This window comes from Protomyctophum bolini, assembly GCF_963924005.1.
Source record: "Protomyctophum bolini genome assembly, chromosome: 4".
Lineage (NCBI taxonomy): Eukaryota > Metazoa > Chordata > Actinopteri > Myctophiformes > Myctophidae > Protomyctophum > Protomyctophum bolini.
Genome location: NC_137865.1, coordinates 29,655,722 through 29,671,089, shown reverse-complemented (window position 1 = coordinate 29,671,089; position 15,368 = coordinate 29,655,722). Strand labels below are relative to the sequence as shown.

Below are 15,368 nucleotides of genomic sequence, written 5' to 3'. Positions count from 1 at the left end.
GCAAAATGGCTGCCGAGTGAATTTCGGTCAATTGGACCTTGGGTGTGTTTGCGTAACAGTGCTCATGTGACATGATTCTCAGGGCTTGCAGACATCACCTAAATTTGGGGGAAACTGGATGCGGACCGCTGCTGTTGAAAATACACCTCATGCTAATTCGCCTAGTGGAAAAAGGCTATAATATCGATAAGAGAGAAAGAATGGAAGACGTTACATTTTGGTTGGAAGCTATTTGTCGAAAAGGTACCAGTAACACTGGCAGAGAAATTGTTATGATCTTTATTTGAAACTTAATGTGCAGTCACGCGGCTTTCAGGGACATTATGGCTCTGTTGATACTTACATTATTCTGTTGGAACAGGTCGAGCAAAAAAAAAGGAGATATTTATTTTGAGGTATCACATCCATAATTCAGAATGAAAACCTTGTCTGAACTTTGGCTCGGTGCTAAAGTAACGGATGAGGGGGCGTTTACGACCACCCTGCCACGGCGCTTGTGTGCATGTTTCAACCGCTTCCTGTCTCATTGGGCATGCAGGATACATTATTTTTAGGAATGGATGAGTAAGTCTTTCGCTTTATTTACTTGTTTATTTATTTATAGCCTTCCGAGTATTTGAGCATACTTCACACATACACTGTAGTGTATATATATATGTTCATCCATCCTCTTGAACCATGTAAAACATGTTAACAGTGTGTAGCTATCATATAACTCAAAAGCTATAGCTTCAGATCTTCTATTAGAGCCGAAGTGGAATTGTTGTCGATAGACTAATTTTATAACCCACAAGAAAGTAAAAAAAAGAAAACACTGAAAATCGAATCTATGCTTTCACTGTTGCTGTGAGTCATGGCTGTCCATGCTGCTTGGATTGCATAAACCTTTTATGTAATGGAACACTGGAACAGCGGAATCGGGTGGAAGATAAAATGGGGAGAGAAAATCAAATATTTATCCTAAGCCTTTTCTAAAAACTTTTTTTTCCCTCCAACCCGCTAAAAGGAAACGTCCATTCTCTGCCGAAGGCACAGAGCTACAGCAGCCTTAGACAATAATATGCGTACCGATTCTGTGTATCACAAAATGTATTCTCTCCTTAGCCTGCTGTTTATTTTGTTAAGTCTGAGCGCAGATGATCAAACAAAGTATCTCAGGGTGAGACAGCCAAGTATGAATCTGAATGTTTAATCTGGAGATCTTGTGTTGTTGTTTTTTTTGTTTTGTTTGTTTTGTTTTGGGTTTTCTTTTTTCCGAGAAGGGGGTTGAGAGTGGGTAAACGCACAGTGGCAGAGACGCATTAATGCATAACGTCCCTAATATCCTTACACAGCGGATTCCCCCAGGAGGAAGATCTCGATTCATCTCCGCTGTTTACCATTTCGGAGTTGCAGTCCGTGTAACATCAAACGGCTGCCATGGCACTTAACTCGGCTCGCAGGGTGCCTGGAGGGAGGCGGGTGAGGGTGAGGGGGGGGACTGTTACTCCCCACTGTGTCGACGTTATTATCTTTCCCCGGTGAGAAGTCCGTCTGTTGATGGACAACCGATGTAAATTGACACATACCACCGCCATCAGACCACTGCCAATTTTCGGGAGTGTTACAATTTTACTGTGTAGAATCAGGCATACTGCCACGTACATGCTGGTATTTGTGCGTATCTGTCATAGCGATAGCTTTGATATAAAAAGATGATCACCAATGTCACCGATGTATCTGAAATAAAATAATTAAACTGTAAACAATTTCACCTTTTTAATAACGTTCAAATGTGGGCATTTTGAGGAAAACTTGCACTGTAGGTAGTCACATCAACAAGACTTTGGATCCAAAACCTGTGTGACACAAGTGCTCATCCGTGAAGAATGTTGAATTCCAGACGTTGTCCCCATGTCAAGAAATTGACTTGTGGAAATGACATACTGTCATGAAGAATGTTCATGATGGAGGGAGACTTTTGCTCAGAGACATAGTTTGTTAAACCAGTGGTGTTAATTTGAAGTGAGTCAGTGACCACTTGTCTGTCAAGTGTATTTCAGTGTTATATCATGGCATACTTAAGTTGATTAGAGGCGATTTATTTAGAGTCAATAATGGGTTCAAGCGTGGTGGCAATGGTAGAGCAACAATTATCCTACTCCACAATACATTACACAAACCATGTGTGTTTCGTTTCTTAGTAACACTGAATGAGAAAATCATGGAGATGTTAAACACGCTCCAAGCATCTTTTAGCAGCTGTACACTAGGATCTAGGATTTCTCAGTTGTCCAGCGCATTCATTTTTAATGAGACATAATTCATCACCCTACCCTTGTATCAAGGAAGTTACCGTCATTTTCTTTGTTCATAAAAGTTTCACTCAAATACGCATCAAGGGATTTACCTTGAGAAGGAGAGTGGCTTCTCCACATGAAATGGATATAACTGTTAGGAGAGGGTCATCTCTTTATCCTTGAGAAACTGAGAATCCATTCATTGGCTGGGCTCGAAAACCTGACTGACGCAAATGGATCATTGGGAATAGAAGTGTCCCAGCAGTAATTATGTTACAACGCCGGCACCGCACACACGCTACCACAGAGGTGGGATAGGATGGGAGCCGGGTGCTTCCTCCGTCCCAAGGTTTTAGTACTGTTTCCCTTACATCGCTCTGTGTGGTTAACACACTTTCATGTTCTTTTCTCTCCGCGACTCTCTTGCTCTTCTTCGTATTTGCCTGCCTTTCATAGACAGGCGTTTATGCAAACGCGAAGAGACACAGGCGGATACGTGCATGCGCGCACACACACACACACACACACACACACACACACACACACACACACACACACACACACACACACAGTCCAGACCCAAAGGTTGGACTTTAACATTGACCTTGCTCTACTGTATAAATGTCTCTTGCCTGTAGAAGTTAAAGTAAAGAATTGGTTTTATCTGTGTTGTTTTCCGGGGGCCCTGTTTGGTGCCACTATGGCACTATCACCTATGGCTGCTGTCCTCAGATCCCATCTCCCCGCTCCTTGAAACCGACGCAAAACGTCTGCTGCCCCTTTTTATTTTTTAGCATTGCCCCCCAGTAACCAGGCCTCTGTGGTGCTAAGTCAGTTAGAAAAGAGAGACATGATATTAATGTAATGTCAATGGCATTTTCTCACGGAACCCCAAGGCATTTCGTCAAAGTCACCTTGCAGAGTCCTCGCATCCCCTGACAGCGCTGTGAGAGTGAGATGGAGGGTGTCTGTCTGCTAACGCTGTCAGCATCTGATGTCCTTTGGTTAACTGCTTCTTTTTACCCCCATCCTCCCCCCCCCTCCCCACTTATTGCTGTTGTTCCCACTTCTGTACATGTGTTTATCTGGAGAGCGATGTCGTCCCATTTAGCCCCGTGGTCGTAATGCTTGCCACGCCGTAACACTTTCTGAGTGAGATAAGGCGAGAGTCACAGCTTCATCCTGTGTTTCTTTCTCTCTTTCTCTCTCTTTCTTTCTTTCTTTCTTTTTTTCTTTCTTTCTTTCTTTCTTTTTTTCTTTCTTTCCTTCTGCATGTCATTTCAGAGGTGCTAAGTAGCTTTCTGTCTCCAGGTCCCTGTCTACAAGACCCAGCCCCAACCCTAGCCTATAGGTGCTACCAGCACAGAGGATTGTTTGAACTTGCATAGATCCATTGTGGGGATTACAGCTGGGTCAGTGGAGAGTTGACGTGTGCTAGCAGTCATCAGGGCAGATTAACCACTCGTTGCCTTTGCCCGGGTGCCATTTTCAGCTGTAGCCGCCTCTCGCTGTCAACGGCTGTGTGACTGTCTCAACTGCATGGGCCACCTGTCTGTTATCTCAAACAATGCATCTTGATTTTATTGAAGGTTCAATATTTCATATTTAATGTCGGGAAGAATGTTGATTCCAAAATAGCTGATCTACAAGCTCACAATGTGTCGGGATTTGCTATTTAATTTTTAAATTACATTTTAGTAACAAGTTAGTCTATCTATGCCCAACGTAGGAAAGTGGTTAATAAGATAAAGCAAGAACATCCCTCAGATTGGTTCCTAACTGGCTTTGAATCTACTGGCAATTTGTTTCACATTCACGGATCTGGATAGTCGACTGTGAATGTTCCCATCTCAGTTTGGCCCGAAGGGTCCTCTTTTGTGGAAATGAAAACATGCTCAACGCCACACCCTCATCATATTCATGTGAAAATGATTTAAGCTGCTCTTTTAAATGTACTGCGAGTCATTGTCTGAAAAGATAATGTCCCCCTAAGCAATGTTTTAAATAGGCAGTGTGTGTGCTATAGTGTGGACCATGTTTCGCACACGCCACCCCACCAGCTCCCTCGCTTTCTCAAAGCCTCTTTCTCACTTTTTCTTCACACACCCCTGTGATAGATCTTATTAATTATATCTCATTAGTTGCCTTGGAAACTGAGGTGAGGGAATGATGGGCTGAGAAAAAAAAGGTATGACCGAATAAAATAAAGACGGGGAAAGAAAGAGGGAGAAAGAAAGAAAGACAGACAGAAAAGGGGAGCAGGGTGTAAATAGGAAGGCAGACAGTGGTTGTTTGGGGATCAGCCATGTGTCAGATTAGCATCAGGAGACATTAACACTAGCGATGCTGCTGGGGCCACAATCCTGCCTTTCACTGCTGGAGAGGGAGATAAGAGACCTCCACACAAAAGGAGCGAGGAGCGCATGAGAGGCCTGGCTCGCCTCCACTCTACCCCCTCAGGCCAGCAGCCCCTTTCGCAGGTACAGCACAACCCCTCGATGAAAGCAAGAACAAAGAGTCTGATGTTCATTTCCTATAGCACTTACGCTAAGGCTCATGCTGAAATAAATCAGTAGAACTGTGTGGATTTTAGGCTTGGCTTTACTTTCATGTCCACAGTCTGCCGGAAGCTGTTTGGAGCCGAGCTATATGTGTTAACGCTTTCATATTAAACGCTATCATGGGTTATTTCAGAGAACCCATGCCCCCCCCCCCCCCACCACCCTGCCACCCCGACATCAATGCTCCGCAGACTGTACAATTGCCACATCTTGTCAAGCCTTCAATCTGTTTTCATCAGCGTGATGTTTTCATTTTTTTATGTACATTTACTCGTGATCAGAGCAGTGATTCATCCTTATGTAATCGAAGGGGGTCCAGGCAGGGCATTGCGGGGGGGGGGGGGGGGGGGGTTGAAGTCATTATCAGCTCTGACCATAACAAGGAAAGGCCTTTGCCTGGTAATTGAATAGAGAGTGGGACTGAGTGCAGCGCGCGCACACATCGGCCAGCCTGTGTAATGATCCTTCCAGTAAACATAATAAGCACACGTAGAGAAGCCACAGGAGATAGGCTCCTGTTGTTGTTTAGTCTCCGGCCCACAGTCAGGAAGGTAATAAGGGGAAGGATCAGAGAGGAAGGGTGTCCCCAAGGCGGCCCCTCCTGTTCTGCCTTCCCAACCCAGCCCACCCGACCCACCCTCCCTCCCCTTCCCTTCCCCGACTCCCCCGCAGCGGGCAATGTTAAGAAGTGTCCCGAATAACAGGAAGTGGAGAGGCAGGAAGTTGAGTGCTGTCTCTGCCCACTGCCTCGTGGTCGTGGTTAGGATATACTACCTTACACAGGAAGCTACTAACTGTCGTGGCTATGCTCCGGAGTTTGGATGTTGTCCATCAACGTCGGAGAGATGAAAGGCGCAAATGGCTGAGCAAGTGTTATTAATATATTGGAACTGACATTTCGAACCAATAACCTGCTTATTCTGGCTCTTGTATAAGGTTATAATCTTTTTTAGATTCCTCCCAAAAAAACGAACCGAAAAAATCTAATGTTGTGAATCTAGATGTGTTGTAAATCGATTAGTCTGATTAACCACTGATTAACCCTGTGTTATATTTTGTAGTACAAAATTGTAGCGTGTCAAAATAGCCAGTCGTTTAGTCAAGTTTATAGATTTTCAATGTTAAAAAGGGGGGGGGGTAATCATACTCGTGTGAAGTGAGCGGCGCTCTTATCATCATACATCAGCTAATGAAATCATCACATTCCGTCCTACAAAAAAATTTCACACCTACAAAGATGTGCATAGGAGGGGTTAGCACCCCTCAAAAATCCTTCATTAGTTTTATATAATTGTGATATTGATTTGATTTGAAGTCATCTCAATAGCCTATGTCCATCAACGTCAGAGAGATGGCAGGCGCAAACCGCAGGCACCCAGCAAACGACCAGGGTTTCCTTTAAAGCAAGAATTGCTTTTTAATTAGGCTATGTAAGAAATATTTTGAAACTGCTGTGGGAATCTCAAGACTTGACAGCAGATTTGTGAATTTTAACCACTTTAACCCTATTTAATTGACCGGAGTCCCCCCAGGGGTCATCATGCATCGTGACGCGTTGTGAGCTTGTAGATCTGCAATTTTCAAAAGATTTTGTATAAAACATTTTTATTTGAAAACTTGTGAAATGGCATAATGAATACTTTCTACTTTTATAAGTAGCCTACATTTTGATTCCAATATTGTGTAATTCCATTCCAGCCATTTACTTGTGAGTTGTGACGGAGTATTTACACATTGGACTAGTGATATTTTTACTTACAGTAATAAGTAACAAATGTGAGTACTTTTACCACCACTGCCCCCTCTCTAGCTGTGGTGTGAGACTGGCCCAGAGAGAGAGCATGAGGCTGGGTACAGGCTCTGTCTGTCTCCCCTCTTCCCCGGAGATACAGAGCTCTGGGTACTGGGTAGGGAGGCTGTGAGGCTTGGTGATGGGGTCGGCCCTTTCACACTCAATAAACATGCTCAACTCCCAGTGTAATTACTGAACCTGGCACATCCTCCTCCCCCGCCTCTCTGCTATAGGAAGACTGTTGACGCTCCACACGTATGCTCACAACCCTAACAACCCTGTATTTGTCTATGGAGTTAACATTACTCTTAATAGACCCCCAGTTGTGGATATAATATTCAAAGATGTCTTCCCTCCCTGTGTATTTTTGGTTTCTTCCTGAAAGCTGAAAGCCTTTGAGTCAAACAAAAGTCTCAATCGAAATACAACTCTAGTGTCATCATAACCCTAACTCCTCCCCTAATATCATACAACAACAGCTGTGGGCGAGGCTTAAGTTCAGGTTGGTGGTGCTAAGGTCAAAACCAGGTATACTTAATGAACTGGTGGGTGTGGGCACATAAAACATACTTTTTTAACACTTTATGTGCATTTTTTTGAAAAGAATGTCCTCCTAGTATAATCATAGCACCTGATGATCATGTTTTGGGGTGGAAAAGAATCACGGCACTCTATCTTTAATGAATAGGAACATAATTTAACCCATCGGTATAGTATAGTATAGTATAACTACCACATCTGCAGTGGTTGGAGGTGTTCCCCCTACTCCCCTACTTCCGTCGGGAAGTTTGTAACCTGGCGTCAGTTAGGACAACTACAGCTGGACCAGCAGCACTGGCCTGAATCTCATAAGCGCAAGATTTTCCAAGGCCAAGGCGATTCCTTCTTGGACTGAAGTGGTTAATGTGTGTTTTGTAATAATAATAAAAAATCTACAAAGTAACTCAAGTTCTTACATAAATGTAGTGGAGTAAAAGTACAATATTTGCCTCTGAGATGCAGTGGCGTAGAAGTAAAAGTACTGGAAACTGTACAAATAACATAATATTGAAAAGTACAAATAAAATAACTCAAAATTGTACTTAAAGATGGAGTGCCGTGATTTTTTTCCCACCCTAAAACATTATTATTATTATATTAGGAGGAAGATATTTTCTAAAAAGTGTACAGTATTTGTTAAAATGTTGTTTTTATGTGGACACGCCCACCAGTTCATTAACCCATTCTGACCTGGGATCAGATTCATACGAGGTTTCCACTGGACACACACTGGTCTGATGAACCCATTCTGACCTGAGATCAGATTCTAAAAATGTCACAGTCGTTCTTCGATTTTTCAAAAATAGCAGACCTACAAGCTCGTATCGCGCCACTCGGTGGCGCGATATGAGCTTGTAGATCTGCTATTTTTCAATAGGTAAAGCATAACATGATGCTAACACCAAAATGGGTGCCCGGCCAGAATGGGTTAAGTATGCCTGGTTTGCCTAGTGGGTGGTGATGGGTGGTGATCCAAGCCACACCCATGGCTGTTTTGTATGATAAAGGGGGAGGAGTTAGGGGAGGGCTATTGTGATGTCACTACATCACTGTTTATTTTTATTGGCATGTTTGACTGTCAAGGTTTCAGCCTCCAGGAAGAAACCCTAAATACATCATTGCACATAACAACCACACCATGGCATGGGGTCTAATGAAGTACTGTCACCTCATAAACACATGGAAAACTGGGGGGGGGGGATTACGGCACCCCATCTTTAAGTACAGTACTTAAGTAAATGTACTAAATGTACCACCACCATGGCTCTGGCCAGCCCAGAATACCACTCACAGAGTCACAATGCTATAGTTCCTCACGCGGGATGCAACAGTTTTTAACATTTAATAAGCTTCACATGTATGTTTTAACAGAGGGGTCCTGAGCCAGGGCTTGGTTTCACTTGTTCATTCTGTGGTACGTATCATATTGATTTTCATGTCAGGCCGATGTGGCTGTTCCTGGAGAGACATACTGTATACAGTGCTCTTTATACAGTGCTCTTTATACATTGATCCCGCTGGTGCAAATGTTGTGTAAGCACCTTTCAGAAGTGCTGGACTGGTTTATATCAAATACAAATTGGACCAGGTATACTATTCATGGATTTATTTATTTATGTTTCTCTCCCACCCAGGTATACTATTCATAGATTTATTTTTATATTCCCCCCTTTTAAGATAGATATACAGAAGTGAACTGCTAGTATACAATATCCTCTTTTGTACAAACAAAAAGTTGAGTGCGGCTGGAACAATAATTCCATCTAGGGACGGGAGGATACAAGATTGTGTCTTTTATTGTGATGAAGAATTTTCGTAACTATTATTTCATCACATGATATTTATGAATGTCCTCACATGAGCGACGAAGCGTGAAATATCCTCACGAGTGACTTGAAGAAGCCGTCACTAATGTGCCAGTGTTCCTTCTGAGAAAGTGTTTACTGCTGTTGGACACATTCTTCACACCTCTGCAACATGCACAAATAAAGCTGGGAAAAGTGAACATACTGACATTTTTGCACTTCAGTCTATCTTGATAATGACCAGTTTGCCAAGTTTGGCATGTAGTGGCCAGTTATTTTCAAACATTTTGTGTCCAAGGCACACCAAAGGGCAAAGGCCAAGTAAAAATCTCAAAGCACACCTGTATTCATAGTGAAAATAACAGATCTATTACTAGCTCATAACACATTGCATTGATTCGTGACACTGAAATCTTTACTATTTGTTTTGTACATTTGTTAAAAATAACATAGGCCTAAATAACATCCCAATAAGAATAATTGAAATCTAAAAATGTAATCTGAAATGCTAGCGGCCTACATACAATCCCAAAATAGGCACACCAGGTTAAAAGTGGTTAAGATATATATATTCTTAGAATTTGCCTCTGTATTGTGAAATTATAGCACACTATAAGTGTGGTTGTCACAAAATGTCAAAGCCAAACTTGTCTCATGGCATGCCAGCGTGCCACACACCATTTAGGAACCAATTCTCTAGTCTAGACTACAGGCCACAAGGCTGGCAGTATTGTTTATTTGTTTCATGATGGAAAAGGGTTTTTGTTTGTTTGTTTTTCAAAGTATTACATTTTGACTGTATGCCACAATGCCAGTTTGACTTATTTTATTTAATCTATTAAGACCTGAGGTCAAAATTAAAAAAAAATCTTCTAATTCATGACAGTTTTCTGTAAAACCTATGTTTCTGTATCAGTGGTGCTCAAACTATTTAATGCGAAGGAACCCCAAACTTATATGTAATTTGGCCGCGACCCCAATATGAAAATAATATGGACCCTCAAGAAGCAAAGATTTGAGTTACAAACGTTCGCTCTGAAAGAATATATATTCAAAGATTTGGGCAACATTTTCACGGAAGAAAACAATAGCGGATCAAGCCCGTAGCGGATATGAGCTTGTAGATTTGCTATTTTTCAATAGCTAAAGTATAACATAATGCTATATATACACAGTAAAACAGTGGAAATTCTTTTACCCAAAGTGACCCGTCTCAGAGTTAAATGTACACTGAGGATTTCATTGGGTAGTGATGGCTTTGTAGATGGATTGTCAGATCTCTTGTTGGCTTGGCTGGTCATGCTCTTAGGATCTATTTTCCTAAGTAATCCACCATGACATAAGTGTTAGTCTGCTCTGCATGTCTGTCTGTCTCTGACTTTGATGCTGTCTGTCTTTCTCTCACTCTCTCCCGCACTCTCTCTCACGCACGCACGCACGCAAGCGCGCACACACACAGGTGTCGCACACCAAACATAACAGATGCAGCACGGTGTGAGCTTGTCGATCTGATACTGTTGGCACGCAACACCATCATATGGCTAATTCTAAATGGGGCTCTTTATTCTACTTTTTGCTGAACACTGATCTCGCAACAGACACTCCTGTAGGACTTACTGTAATACAGGCGTTGTCCTCATTCATAAACATAGCTCTTCTGTCTTCTCTGTGTGGGCAGGGGTGCAAACATACAGTATAGTGTGCACATGAGGTGCATGTCTGTTTAGTTAAAACTTGATGTTTTGCTGAATTTTCAGTTCTTGAGGGGGGTAAATGTGTACTGTGCATTTGATCTTTTATGGCGTGATGCACTTACAAACAGCCATTAGAACCCAGGCATGTATTGTATGGTATGTATTGCATGCTGACAGTCAGACTAATCTTTCAAATCCTCCATTTCCTTCCAACTCAATAAATGGGTTCGAGGATGTAGCTTTGGGCAAACTTTTCTTGAGCTTGGCCAGTAGGTTGCATGTTATGTGTGAGTGTGTAGACGTGGGGGCACACCCACACCTGGAGTCTCTCAGAGCCCTCTCGGCTTGTCATTTCATATTTGTGCAAGAGAAATGTCATGACACAGTGTATTACACCTCGAGACTTGAACCACACAGTGACAGCTCTTCCTCTGCATAGAAACAATGTAGGCGTGTGTGGTTGTACAGTATGTGTTATTCTCGCAGAGCCAGGCGATCGGAGATCTCTGCCTACCGATACGTCTCGTCTGGTGACATCTAAATCCAATGTAGTTGCTAAAACTGGATGGAAACATTTTGGAGATTTGAAAAAAAATACCTGCATTGCAGAACCAATGCCGAAGACCACCTTGACAGCTAGAACCAACTAGCGCCTGACTGATATGTCTGTGTGGCCGACAGTGGTGGAAAAAGTACTCACATTTTGAACTTGAGTAAAAGTATCAATACTGCAAAATGTACTTGAGTAAAAGTATTATTATGAAAATGTACTTAAAGTACCAAAAGTAGAAAGTACTCTTCATGCAGAATGTCTCATTTCAAATATTCAAATATATACAAATCTTTTGAAAATTGACGATCACAATCTCACAGTGTGTCGCATCACGACCCATTGTGAGCTTTTAGATCTGCTATTTTCAAATGGCCAAAATTAATCGGTTAATGTATGTTTTATTGTTTTGTAATAATAACCCAAATCTACAAAGTACTGTAACTAGTAACTAAAGTTTTCAAATAATTGTAGTGGAGTAAAAGTACAATATTTGGATCCGAGATGTAGTGGAGTAGAAGTAAATTGGAAATACTCAGAATTGTACTTAAGTAAATGTACTTACTTACTTTCCACAACTACCACTGCTAGTGTGACTGATATATCTGTGTGGCCGATATATCGGACAATATTTGATTTATTGACAACAGCAGTGTCAGCAATTACAGTGTACAGCCAATGTGTCCTGATTTGTAACCACTATCTGACGGGTGTCCCCATTTTGGGCATGCCATTATTATAGGCTAATGTTCAAGCGATCTGCTTTTGAATGTTTTTGAATAGGACTTAAATGGGAATAAAGTTCAGTCCATGTGTGTATTTTTAACTTTTTTATTTTTATTTAAAAAAAAAAAGCTTCATATATTGAAGTTTGTTTGATTACTTTATAAGTTAAATGTCATCAACTTTAATCAAATCTAAGTTTTTCAAATTGATTAGAAATGATTTTCCCCTATTTTTGTCTCCACACAGATAGGCGGACAAGACAGACACTCACTTGACACGCATACACACACCCACACATGAATAAACACACATATACACATAGTGTAGACACAGTGTCAGTATTACTTGGAAATGGTGAACGAGAGGGCCTGGCTACTCCCCTATATAGTCGTGTTGTGATGTGGTTTTAGGGAAATTCTTTGCGGGGGTTCATGTGGTTACTTTCCTAGCCAAGATAGCCATTGAGTGGGTAGTTAGCTAGGTGATCTCAGTCTCAGTTTGCCTACAGTGGAGCCCCGGTTCAGACGGCCAGACACCATAATGCCAGTCCATCTCATACCCATAATGACGGTGTGTCGTGCCACTGGAACTGGTCATTTTCAGTTTCGCTGCCAATTCGGCCCTCGGCCGGCTCCACTCGGCTCCATAACTGCTGACTGTATCCGAAGGGCTTGCAGCAGTGGCTGCCGAGTCGTTAACCTCTCTGCGTTTATATACTCATAGGGGAAATGCAGTGGTTTAGACGTTTTCTATTTGCTACGTGTCCGGGTGTCAGTGATGGATGCTGCTCCTGGGAGGGGGCTATAGCTCTTCCTGTGGAGAAGTAAGGGGACAGGGCAAGAGCTAGCCACGTCTCCAGGGGGACCAGCTCGGCCATGAGGTTGTACTGGTGGACCCACGTGGGAAATGTACCCTTGCCTCTCCTCCGGCCCAGGGGGGATTTCAACCACTGTCAACCTCAGACCGGGGTGCTCTCTTAATCATCCTAAGAGGGGAAAGCTGACATCAGGGTGGGTCAGTTATAAAGGGAAAGAAGCTCTGTCTCTCACGTTCCCACTCTGTGGGCTTGGCGGGCCACAGGCTTTACTCCAATTTCCAAATGGTGAAACCATGGCCTTATTATACAAGGGGAACCAAAATTAACCTTAAGTGCTAGGACAATAGAGGGTATGCGTGTGAAATCATCACCGGAAGTCATGCGGGAACAACACCTACTGTACTTTCTGGCCTTGACAGCCCATACATCCAAACAATAAACAACGCTAAACTCACTTTGCCACTCGATTTGCCACTCACTTTATGCATGCGCATAACCTCTATAGATAAAAACAAACAAAAATAAAACTGTTTCTCTCACCTGTTGTGTATATACGTTGCCATCGCTGTCACTCTTTTACGCTGTGTAAATTCATTGTATATACTGTACATTGATTAATTTTATTTAATTCCCTCACTATTAGTAGTCCACTGTCAAGTACAATATGTACCAATATAGACCACCTTAAACCTTGAACTTCAAGACTTATGAATTACATAAAAAGGAACAGCATTGGCCTCTAAATAACTAACCAATAAGTCAGCACTCACTGCATTTCACCCAGAGAGGGTGAAAATGGACCTGCAAGGGTCCAAATCGAAACTTAACACAACGAGACCTTGTATAACACAAGCTCCTGGATTGTGCAGAGTTCCTGCAGGTCCTGTGGGTGTGAAGCCCTCTCTTCCCATTGATTCCAGCTGCAGTGGAAGTGCAGCTGGTAAGATAAGGAGACATCATGTGGCTCTCAGCCTCTCTGGATGTGCTTGAGAACGGAACACAGAGCCCTCCAACGCTTTGATGTGCCTGAGGAGACATCACTGAGTGTTATGTTAACTCTCTCTCTGTCTCTCTCTCTGTCTCTCTCTCTGTCTCACTCTCTGTCTCTCTCTCCTTGCAGATTGTGCTGTGGTTAAGTGAAGAGTGTGTGCGCGTGCAAGAGAGAGAGAGAGACGGCGAGAGAAGAGAAGTGAAGTACGATGTGCTAGGAGAGTGAAGAGAAGAGCAGCTCGGTTGTTTTTCTGATATTGTCGAGGTGTCAGAGAGACGAACGGGACGCAGCCATGGGGCGGAAGAAGATACAGATTACCAGGATCATGGATGAGAGGAACAGACAGGTCAGTGTGTGTCATGGAAGGCACTCACGCACGCACCCACTCATGCACTCACGCACGCAAGCACGCACAGTCACGTACAGATGCACACATCCACACATGTTTCAGCTAAAGTACTCCTACTGGTCAAAATAAGGCTTAATGTTCAACCTTTTAGATTTGTGGTCAACTTTTGACCTTAACTTTTTTTTCTCTGTGAGTTAAATTTGTGTAAATGTTTTGTTTTTATTTTGTAATTATTATTCATTACTTTTTCTACTTCTTCTACTGCACAAATATTACTGTGTTTTACTAAAGACGTACATAGACAGTAAGAACCGATCAGAAATACAATATTGTAAAATTAGATGAGCAGGTTTAGTGAACTGAAAATCAGGTTTATTTTTATTAGGAAATTATATATATGCATATGAACTGCTTTACAAAGTACTGTATTCTGAAAACAAGATGGTACACGATCAACTAGAAAAGTGTGCTCCTTGGATCGCAGATCTCCGTCAGGCTGGGTTGTATATCCAGGGTGCAGCCGTCAGGATAAAAGGAAGCGGTGGATGGGGGTGGCCAGGGCCGGGGTTTGATAGAGTTCGTATGACAGACAGTTAAACTTTTTATGATTGTGACACCCCCTATGGGAAAATGTGAAAGTTATTTTGGAGGTGTGCTCTATTAGGCCTTGCAAAATGTGATTCATATAACATATAACATATTTGTTTTTTAAGAAATATGCCATTTGCCAATATGGAAGGCCTTTCAGATTAGACATGGCCAAACGCCATGCACTTCCTAGTAATAATTAAAGGCAGGACAATAGATCATTTTAAATGATGGATTTACAAACATTATGAAAAACTGTTCACAACGTGTGGTGATGTGACTGTTGAGTATAAAATAGAGCTTAATTGGTTAATGGGCGTTTTGTAATAATAATCTAAAATCTACAAAGTAAGATAGAAGTGTAAAGTATAGAAAATATACATACCGTACTCCAATAAAGTAAAAGTAAGTAAAAATTTTACTCAACTTGAGTAAATGTACTGGCACAGAATCATTTCCAGTTCTGTAAAGTTTTGGACAGACTCTGATGTAATTCATATACAATATATTGAGCCAGCTACAGCAAGCTTAAAATCAGTTGGTTTCGTTATTGAGATGCTACAGTATCTCTATTTGGAAAAGAGTCCACGCTGTACCTGTGGTGCAGGGTTCCATATTTACATTTCCCCCTCCTGTCTTGGTATTGTACCAGAGCTCAGCAGCTGTCAACGAGTGC

The 15,368-nt window shown here is 42.1% G+C and overlaps 1 protein-coding gene across 5 annotated transcripts in view; it reads left to right on the top strand.

Moving 5' to 3' along the window:
* The window catches only part of mef2aa (myocyte enhancer factor 2aa), an 83,660-nt gene that overhangs the window by 11,622 nt on the left and 56,670 nt on the right, over nt 1–15,368 (top strand). For all 5 annotated transcript variants that reach the window (XM_080762598.1, XM_080762595.1, XM_080762599.1 and 2 more), the window contains exon 3: nt 13,885–14,101. In XM_080762598.1, the coding sequence (XP_080618724.1) occupies nt 14,048–14,101 (54 nt within the window). In that variant the 5' untranslated portion in view covers nt 13,885–14,047. The remainder of the gene's footprint in view (nt 1–13,884; nt 14,102–15,368) is intronic.